At 41.5% G+C, this 10133-nt stretch overlaps 2 protein-coding genes across 2 annotated transcripts; one reads left to right on the top strand and one right to left on the bottom strand.

The window, feature by feature from the left end:
* Positions 1-236: 236 nt before the first annotated feature.
* On the bottom strand, positions 237-755 carry LOC121874296 (protein FAM200A-like). Its single transcript, XM_042378396.1, has one exon. It carries the CDS (start codon positions 753-755, stop codon positions 237-239), a length of 519 nt encoding a protein of 172 aa, XP_042234330.1.
* Positions 756-5842: 5087 nt separating this feature from the next.
* Positions 5843-9882, top strand: LOC121874295 (zinc finger BED domain-containing protein 5-like). The gene is made up of 2 exons (XM_042378395.1): positions 5843-6283; positions 9265-9882. The coding sequence occupies exons 1-2, from the start codon at positions 5843-5845 to the stop codon at positions 9880-9882; spliced, it is 1059 nt and encodes a 352-aa protein (XP_042234329.1).
* Positions 9883-10133: the final 251 nt, after the last annotated feature.

Here is a 10133-nt window from a genome sequence, read left to right as displayed (position 1 = left end):
TATATATTGATGTGTTAATTATGCAAGAATATTCTACAATGGATTTGTTCTGATTTACTTACTACTGTAAGCTTCGATCAGAGTAGAACGTTCTAGAATCTCCCAGGCGTCTCAGAGTGATTGTAGGATGTTCAAGAAGTGTCTGGCAAGGCACGCGACTGTCTAGGACAGGGGTTCCCAAGCTTTTTCTAGCACGACCCCATCCAGTGTTGTCAACTATCCAGTGTGACCCCAAATCATTGAACAAAGTCAAAAGACTCATTCGGTAACTCTGGGAATCTGTCACTGAAATTCACTGTCAGATTTTGCAAATATTCCAGGAGATCCTGTTTCTCTTCCGTGAGATCCAGTGTTTCGTCAAAATCCACATCCATCGTAGCTGTAAATTCCAAGTAGTGGTGAAAATGAGAGAAACTGTCGGCTTCAGCTTGTTCTCGTAGTATCGTCAGCTTGCTGACAAAAGCCTTTACTGCACACTGAAGGTCACACACCCATTTACCTTTCCCTTGAAGTTCAGTGTTGAGCTTATTAACGTGCTCAAAAACATCCGTCAGAAGTGCAAGGCGAGCAAGAAAGTGAGGATCACGAAAACAATTAGCATTCTTATGACCCCGATCATGCAGGAAGGATGCCAGTTCACTGCGAAGGAGGAAAACCCTTTCCAAGGTTTTTCTCCGTGACAGCCACCTGACAGCAGTACGTATCAGCAGTGTGTGGTGATTAAAATTTTCAGCAATGCACAACTGTTTGAACATGCGGGAATTCAGGTGTGCAGATTAGGAAGGGGGGGGTCCATGAACCTGACCTACACCATGGCAGAAAAACCTAGAACAAATAATAAACCTCAAAATAAACCAACAACTATCCCTTATATAGTTTTCTCTAAATAACAGGAGACCGCATAGCACCAGAAATAACATATGGAATTGAATCCAAATGTCTGTAGATACTATTTGCACGATACTGAACACGAAAATGGAAACGAGAACACACAGAACATAACAGAAGTCTCGGCCCTGACATGGTGCATCTCAGAGTGCTAAGAGAGTTGTGCAACGAGCTTGCCGAGCCCCTGAAGATCCCGTTCTATAAATTCCTGGATGAACAAATGGTCCCCAGTGAATGGAAAGTGGCTTATGTGGGTCGTATCTTCAAGAAGGGCGATAGTCACTCCACGAACAACTAAAGACCGATGAGCCTGACCAGCATAATATGTAAAGTACTTGAGAGTATTATCAGATATGCCGCGATGGAACATCTACTACGAAACAACCTTGTAAAGGATTGCCAACACGGTTTTATGCCGGGGCGCTCCTGCTTAACACAAATGCTCATGGTAATGGATATTTGAACCCATATTTTGGAACGGGTTGGTAATATCGACAATAAATACCTAGATTTTGCCAAGGCTTTCGACAGTGTACCCCACGAAAGGCTGAAAATCAAACTGGAAGGGTACGGAATTCGGGGAAATATCCTAGCATGGATAGAAGACTTTCTACATGACCGCAAGCAGTGTGTGGTGATTAATGGCACGAAATCATCATCTGTACCTGTCACAAGCGGGGTACCACAGGGCAGTGTATTGGGCCTGCTGTTGTTTGTTTGTTTCATAAATGACATGCCTGACGTTGTACACTCCTCCATACAAATGATTGTTAATGACGCCAAGTTATTTCGGGACTGTGAAGAGCTACAGAAGGATCTCTGTGAGCTCCAAGAATGGTAGAAGAAATGGCTGCTGAGATTCAATGTCATGAAATGTAAGAGGATGCACCTGGGGCGTACCAACGGTAAGGAGGCGTATCATATGTCCCAACGCGATGAAGAAACTGCACTATTTGAGATTGAACGTGAGAAGGACCTATGTGTGTATGTTGACAAAAAGCTGAAGTTCTCGGGCCATTGCGAGAAGAAGGTAAATCAGGCAAATAAATTATTAGGTCTTACAAGAAGGTCGTTCAGATATCTAGACGGTCCGTCCCTCGTAACGATCTTCAAGAGTGAAGTTCTGCCCCATCTGGAGTACCGTCACCCCGTCTGGTCCCCGAGATATTCTAGGGACTGTCAGTGAATTGAAAATGTTCAAAGGAGGGCTACCAGACTGGTGCCTGCACTTCGGCACCTCAGCTACCCTGAGAGATTGGAGCACCTGAACTTGCCTAGCATTTACTTCAGACGGGCAAGGGGGGACCTAATTGAGGTGTATAAACATCTCAAGGGGCACTACTCACTCGAGTGTCCTTACTTGGAGCTGGCGGACGCTCGCCCCACAAGGGGTCACAGCTCAAGATTGAAGAAGCCGCAGGTCCAAAAAACTGTGAGGGCAAACTTTTTCGGAGTGAGAGTTGTGAACTCTTGGAACAATCTACCAGAAAGTGTTGTGACGGCACCGACTTGACCAACACTGGAGCAGGTTCAGGTACATTCAGGAACCGGTGCATGCCCAGTACTTGCCAACAGTGCGTAACAGAAACGTGACCGATCGCCCAAGAGGGTAACGAGCCGTTCAGTGGTGAACAGGGTAGAAAAATAAAAACCTAAACAACCTAATTAAAGAAACTTACTTAACTTTCTGTCTTATATGGCGGAGGTCCAAATTGGAAGATACGTAATGTTAGGTAGGTTACTTTGGTTAAGGAGGTTAGGTTATGTTCTGTTAGGTTCTGTTCATTCTCCTTTTCATTTTCATGCTTAGTGTCATGCAAATAGTATCTCCAGAAATTTGGGTTCAATTTTAGTTAAACAAAAACACTCCTTAACACTTAAATTAATGTTTGAAAACCATGTACCACTGAAAGCACTTTTCTTGAAGCCACAATGTTTAATTTTTCATCTTTTCTGCTCGTAAGAGTAAGGCCGTTTGTTAAACACATATCCATATTCCTTGTTCAGTTTTCTGCCACATACTTACACGTCCTGCCAACTAGTCCATGTTCACAGATGAACTCTTGTAGACGGTCTTTATCCTCCACAAGGGTAATTAAAATAGCTTGCGATAAGACAATGAGCAACCGTCATAATGTCATGGGCGCAGTTACACTGATAATATATTAACATGTGTGAAACGAGCGAGCTACCCCTAGAGAGAGATTTGTTTTCTTTAATGAAAGGTACCGTCCCTATTCTATATATTCCTGTAATCTTTCCCTGTATCGTATTGTTACAACCCTTCTCCTTTCACCGCTTACCCAGCTACCACCCTGTTACCAGCAGCTATGGGGTCGTGTGTACAGTCACAATCCAAAGTTTCGACACCCCCCTGGCTGGGTGTTCGCCGAGGCCAGGGTTGAGGTAAGGCTGGGTGATCGAACCCAGACATCCACCACCACAACACTCAGAGACTCACAGCACACGTAATTTATACGAAATTTGACAAGACATGAACCTGCATAACAAAATTTATTTCATAACATTGTTGGCTCACATAACTTGGGCTGTTTTTGACACAGTTATGAAATATGAATTTTGATAAACATCACGTCTTGATGGAGTAACAGTATCGTGACAAAATTCGGCCGCCGGCCACTCTGATGATTCGTGTTGTTACGACCGTGTCGTATTTTTCTATTTTTTTATATGTAACATGCTTCCATGTTGTTCCATATTATTCCTGTAATGATGTGTTATATTTACTATTATATAATCTAGTCACGTTACCCTGTGCTGTTGAGGTTTTAACTGTTATTATTTGTTCAAGCCCATCTTATTTCTTCATTTAGTATTGTAACAAGCATTCTTTGTTGCTCTAACGACCATCTGCATCGTTAAACGACCCATGTTTCACAGGCTGGTTTTGGGCAGGAATTGGCCCTATATAATATATAGTGGTCCACCAACTGACGGAGTTGAGTCCAGTCCACCTTGTCAATCAGTTCACGTTCTTTTGAGTGACACTTGTCACCTGTTACTTATACTTCATTTTATTTCTGTGATTGTTCCTGTCGCCACCAATGTGGTACATCTATGTGAGTACCTATTCATGTCTCTTATGTGTCCATCAGTATTTGCTTCGTTACATTTAAGTAATTCAGTGTTGTTTCACGTTAGTTAATTTCAGTGTTAGTTTCTATATGTTTATGCAGTGTTAACGTAATCCAATGCTTTATTTTTATTCTTTTGATGTTTCGATGTTTAGTATCACTTGTGTCTTAAAAGTTTCGATGGTGAATCAATTTGTTGTGACAGCCTACGAGGCTCTTTATTGTGTTAATATTTAATTAAATTAAATTCTTAAAGGTTTACTTTATTTATTTTTATTCCCTTTTAATTTACTTCACTTTTTTTGTTTGGTTACGCCTAGATCCTGGATATTTAAGTAAATTAAGAGACGGCGTAACAATGTGCAATACAAGGACTCGCATCCAGTGGTTCCAAGCCAGTGTTTTGGGACCGGGCAAAGTTTTTCATGCTCCAATCTTAACATGTTATTGATATGTGTGGCAACAATGTTATGAATGCATTTGTTATACAAGTTCATGCCATGTCAAAGTTCGCAATAAGTTCCTTCCTGTGCTCGTGTGGTATGAGACTCCGAGTGTTGTGGTGGTGGAAAGTGAACCTCACCATCGTAGTGCCTCGTTACCACATTGCTGAACTAGTCTGCGTCAGATCACCCAGCCTTACCACAACCCTGGCCTCGGCGAACACCCAGCCAGGGGGTGTCGAAACTTTGGATTGTGACTGTACAGAAGCAGTAGATATCTCACTAGCAGGGCCGGATTCAGGAGTGGGCAAAGTGGGTAGCTGCCCAGGGGCCTCCACAATCTGGGGGCCTCCACATATTACAATATTTTAATTATTTGTTTATTCATTTTGATTATTTTATTTTCATTCTTTAAAATTCATGTTTATCTATTCCATCACGTAAAACTATGTTCAGCAAGAAGCGTGATAGAAATTAGGCTAGCTACTCCTTGAAATTCATGAATACCTGGCTTTCCTATGAACAGTATATTTTTAATGAATGCTATTGTTTGTGTTGCTAATAATATATTTAGAATTCCACAAACATATATTGATTGAAAATGAACTACATGGAATAACGAAATTGAAATTAAAAAAACAAATAAAATATTTTTTTTTCATTATCACTTCCATTACGAATGCCATCAGGGTGCTGTGTTCTAATTTCCTCAATATAACTGCATATGGCTTCAAAATTCTCCAAAGAAGTGTTCAAATTTCAAAATTTTCCCGGGGGCTTACAGCTCCCTCCGGAACCCCCAGATGTTTAGGCTCGCTTCACTCGCCACCCCACCCTCTTGGGTAGTTATAATGAGGGGGGCTCCACAAAGAGGCTGCCCATGGGCCTCCACAGGTCTAAATCCGGCACTGCTCACAAGTGTTGTCGAATTATCACTGGCTGCCCCGCCAGTCTCCGGTAACTTCCCGATGATCGGGTATGTTTTCACAGCTTGAGTCCACACTTCGAATATATAGTCGGCACACTACCAGTGTACACTTCCTTAGTCTTCTCACTTTATATTAATAACAACAATTCCACAATACTTGCACAACAATTGTCTTACGTTGTTCTGCTAGGCTTAATCTTTACACTAGGAACAGAAGCGAGCGACTAACTCCTAGAGTCTAGGAGTTAGTCCTCGACAAGTTTGGTGTAGCTGACGTCAGTGGTAAAGGGATTTGTGTTATGTGTTTTAAAGAACTTGCTGAGGAATCTTTGAAGCCGAACAAACTACAGAGACACATGGAAACTCACACAAATGTTGCTGTACTTTCAGAAGAGGCTCGTAAAAGAATTTTTCATCATCGTCATAAAAATCTAACCAAGTCTCAATCAATTTTAAGCAGAGCACTATCTCACAAGGAAAGGGTGGAAATGTTCTCATATAAGACAGCTTTTCTCATTGCTCAGCAAAAACGTCCTTTTACGGAGGGTGAGGCTATCATAAAGCCAACTTTAAGGAACTTTTGCGAAGTATTTGAGGGTGAACCATTTGCCAAAAAGATAACTGAAGCGGTTGATGATGCTACTCTGAATAATAACACAATGACAAGACGCTTCCAGTGTCTTGCAGCAGACCTGAAAGAGCAAATTTTGAAAGACTTCAGAAATTCCCCATGGACAGCCCTGGCAGTGGACGAGTCAACTGATATTACATCACAGCCGCAGCTTCTGATCTTCGGAAGATTTCTTAAGGAATCCTCAGTAGCTGAGGAACTGCTTGCTTGTATTTCACTTGAAACTACAACACGAGGCGAGGATATTTTCAGTGCTATAGATAAGTTCTTCACTGAAAACAACTTAGAATGGAGTAAGGTAACTGAATGCAGCATGGATGGTGCCCCATCAATGATGGGCAAGAACATTGGATTGCGTGGAATTTTATCAAGAAAACATCCTCACATTAAAACAAACCACTGCAAACCTTGGTATGTAATATTAGGGCCTTGGTATGTACCGAAAAAATCGATATAATAGCATTCACTGAAACATTGATCAACCTAGACACACGTGAGTTACCAGTCGAATACCAAATTGCGGGTTACAAACTGTTCCATACCGATAGGCAGACCAGGAAAGGAGGCAGAGTAGCAATCTATGTTAGGGATAATCTGAAGTGTGAAATAAATAAGGAAATAAAAACTGAGCAGAATACAGAAACAATTTGGATAGAATTAATCGACGGTAAGGAAAAATTAATCACAGGAGTAATATATAGACTTCCCAATCTTGAAAGAGTCAATGAGGGACTTATCTGGGATGAAATGAGCAGGGCTTCCATACACAACAAAGTCTGTATAGTAGGCGACTTTAACCTTGGCCAAATAGATTGGACTGACCTTACAGGTAACTCAGAATCAGAGGATTTTCTCGAGACGATCCAGGACTGTTTTCTAAGATCACAGGACTGTTTTCTAAGTCAATATATAACCGAACCCACACGGGGTAATAATATACTCGATTTAGTTCTGTCAAACAGAGAAAACCTCATTAGCAGTGTCGAGGTAGGGAACGAACTTGCAAACAGAGATCACAAAGAAATTAGATTCCAGTTAGATTTTCAGGGCAGACGCAAGGAAAATTCCACTAAAGTACCAGATTTCAGAAGGGCGAACTTTGACAGTTTAAAGAGGCAGCTGAGAGAGGGGGTGTCGCTCTTGGCCGTGAACCTGACAGATGACACCGACCTGATAACGAGATCTGAGATTGCCGAGTTCCACGACAATTTAAATAGTGAGTTACTTAATGCACAAAAGCAGAACATACCATACAAAAAACTCAGATCAGACAACAATGACCCTAAATGGATAAATAATTATTTAAAAAACATCATCAGCCAAAGGAAGGCTATAGGTAGAAGGATAAATCGTGGCGAAATTCACCTCCGGGACTATTATAGGGTATTGGCGAGTAGGGTTAAAACCGAGATAAGGAAAGCAAAGAGGAATAATGAGGTAAGGATAGCAAGGGAGGCGAAGACAAACCCCAAAGGATTCTACCAAATGTATCAAACTAAAACAAGAGAAAAGATTGGACCAATACGGTCCGACACCGGCGAGCTCACTGATAACGACAGAGAAATGAGCAATAATTTGAATAAATATTTTTCAACAGTTTTCACCACCGAAAATTTAAACATGATACCCGAGGCACCGACTCTATTCAGAGATAGTGAAGAAAACAAATTAAGCGAGACAGTAGTGACTAGTAACGATGTTAGTAAGCAAATAGACAAACTAAAGCCTAATAAGTCACCTTGTCCCGATGAGATATTTGCCAGAGTATTAAAGGAATGTAAGGAAGAGCTTAGTATGCCCTTAGCAAAGTTGTTTAACATGTCCTTAAAAACAGGTGTAGTACCAGAATCCTGGAGGATAGCGAATGTAATACCGATTTTCAAGAAGGGGGATAGATCACTATCCTCTAACTACCGCCCAATCAGTCTAACATCAATAGTAGGCAAATTACTGGAAGCAATCATTTCAAACTCTATTCGAAATCACCTGGAGAAGCACCGATTGATCAATGATTCCCAGCATGGCTTCACAAGCGGACGTTCTTGTCTAACTAATCTATTAACATTCTTTTCATCAGTTTTCGAATCGGTGGACGAGGGGCACAATTATGATGTGGTATATCTCGACTTTAGCAAAGCCTTCGACAGAGTCCCCACGAAAGACTAATTAGAAAGGTAGAAGCTCATGGCATCAAAGGTAACATCCTTAAATGGATTAGGGCGTGGTTACAGGACAGGAAACAGCGAGTGAGCATTAACGGCACTAAGTCCCATTGGAGCAACGTCACAAGTGGAGTTCCCCAGGGCTCAGTACTTGGACCATTATTATTTATTATATACATAAACGACATAGATATCGGCATAGACAGCAACTTAAGTAAATTTGCTGATGACACTAAAATAGGACGTGTTATTAAATCTGACGAGGACTCAGCAAAACTACAGGAAGATCTAAGCAAATTTTTCGAATGGTCTGAAAAATGGCAGATGAAATTCAATGTGGACAAATGTAAAGTACTCAGTATAGGAGATGTAAACAGGGAAACCAGATACCAGATGAACAACGATGCCATAGAAAAATCCGACTGCGAGAGAGATTAAGGAGTAATGATAAGTAGGAACCTTAAGCCAAGTAAACAATGTGTTTTTGCTCGTAACAAGGCTAATAAAGTACTTGGGTTCATACAAAGGAGTGTTAGTTACAAGACTAGCGAGGTCATCCTAAAACTGTATCTTGCTCTTGTGAGACCACACCTGGATTACGCAGTTCAGTTCTGGTCACCGTATTACAGAATGGATATAGAAATCTTGGAAAGAATTCAGAGGAGAATGACAAAACTAATCCCGGGCATTAGGAACCTTGAGTATAGAGACAGGTTAAAGCATCTTAATTTGCACTCCCTCGAGAGACGTAGAGCGAGGGGTGACCTGATAGAGGTGTACAAGTGGAAGGCAGGGCTAAACAAAGGGGACATTACAAAGGTACTCAAACTATCCAGCCAGGAGCGAACTCGTAACAATGGTTTTAAATTAGACAAATTTAGATTTAGGCGTGAAATAGGTAAACACTGGTTTGGAAACAGAGTAGTGGATGAATGGAACAAGTTACCAAATATCATCATTAACTCGAATACGCTGAATAGCTTCAAACATAGGTTGGATGCTTATATGAGCAAGAGGGGTTGGGTGTAAACGGGACTGCCCAGTATGGGCCAATAGGCCTGCTGCAGTTTCCTCCATTCTTATGTTCTTATGTTCTTATGTTATCATCCATCGCCAGAGTCTGGCATCAAAAGACATGTCTCCGAGCTTCTCTGATGTGATGCAGGTAGTCATTGCAACTGTCAATTACGTGAAGGCTACGGACCTGAATTCCCGCATGTTCAAACAGTTGTGCATTGCTGAAAATTTTAATCACCACACACTGCTGATACGTACTGCTGTCAGGTGGCTGTCACGGAGAAAAACCTTGGAAAGGGTTTTCCTCCTTCGCAGTGAACTGGCATCCTTCCTGCATGATCGGGGTCATAAGAATGCTAATTGTTTTCGTGATCCTCACTTTCTTGCTCGCCTTGCACTTCTGACGGATGTTTTTGAGCACGTTAATAAGCTCAACACTGAACTTCAAGGGAAAGGTAAATGGGTGTGTGACCTTCAGTGTGCAGTAAAGGCTTTTGTCAGCAAGCTGACGATACTACGAGAACAAGCTGAAGCCGACAGTTTCTCTCATTTTCACCACTACTTGGAATTTACAGCTACGATGGATGTGGATTTTGACGAAACACTGGATCTCACGGAAGAGAAACAGGATCTCCTGGAATATTTGCAAAATCTGACAGTGAATTTCAGTGACAGATTCCCAGAGTTACCGAATGAGTCTTTTGACTTTGTTCAATGATTTGGGGTCACACTGGATAGTTGACAACACTGGATGGGGTCGTGCTAGAAAAAGCTTGGGAACCCCTGTCCTAGACAGTCGCGTGCCTTGCCAGACACTTCTTGAACATCCTACAATCACTCTGAGACGCCTGGGAGATTCTAGAACGTCCTACTCTGATCGAAGCTTACAGTAGTAAGTAAATCAGAACAAATCCATTGTAGAATATTCTTGCATAATTAACACATCAATATATACACGAAAATTTCACT

This window comes from Homarus americanus, unplaced genomic scaffold, assembly GCF_018991925.1.
Source record: "Homarus americanus isolate GMGI-L3 unplaced genomic scaffold, GMGI_Hamer_2.0 scaffold26488, whole genome shotgun sequence".
In the NCBI taxonomy this organism is placed as follows: Eukaryota; Metazoa; Arthropoda; class Malacostraca; order Decapoda; family Nephropidae; genus Homarus; species Homarus americanus.
The sequence above is the reverse complement of the archived record's forward strand: the minus strand, read 5'-3'. Positions and strand labels throughout refer to the sequence as shown.

Coding starts and splice junctions, on each gene's coding strand:
- LOC121874296 (XM_042378396.1), bottom strand. CDS start 755: ATGTTCAAACAGTTGTGCATTGCTGAAAATTTTAATCACCACACACTG.
- LOC121874295 (XM_042378395.1), top strand. CDS start 5,843: ATGTTCTCATATAAGACAGCTTTTCTCATTGCTCAGCAAAAACGTCCT. Junction 6,284..9,264: donor ACAACTTAGAATGGAGTAAG/GTAACTGAATGC, acceptor ATCCATCGCCAG/AGTCTGGCATCAAAAGACAT.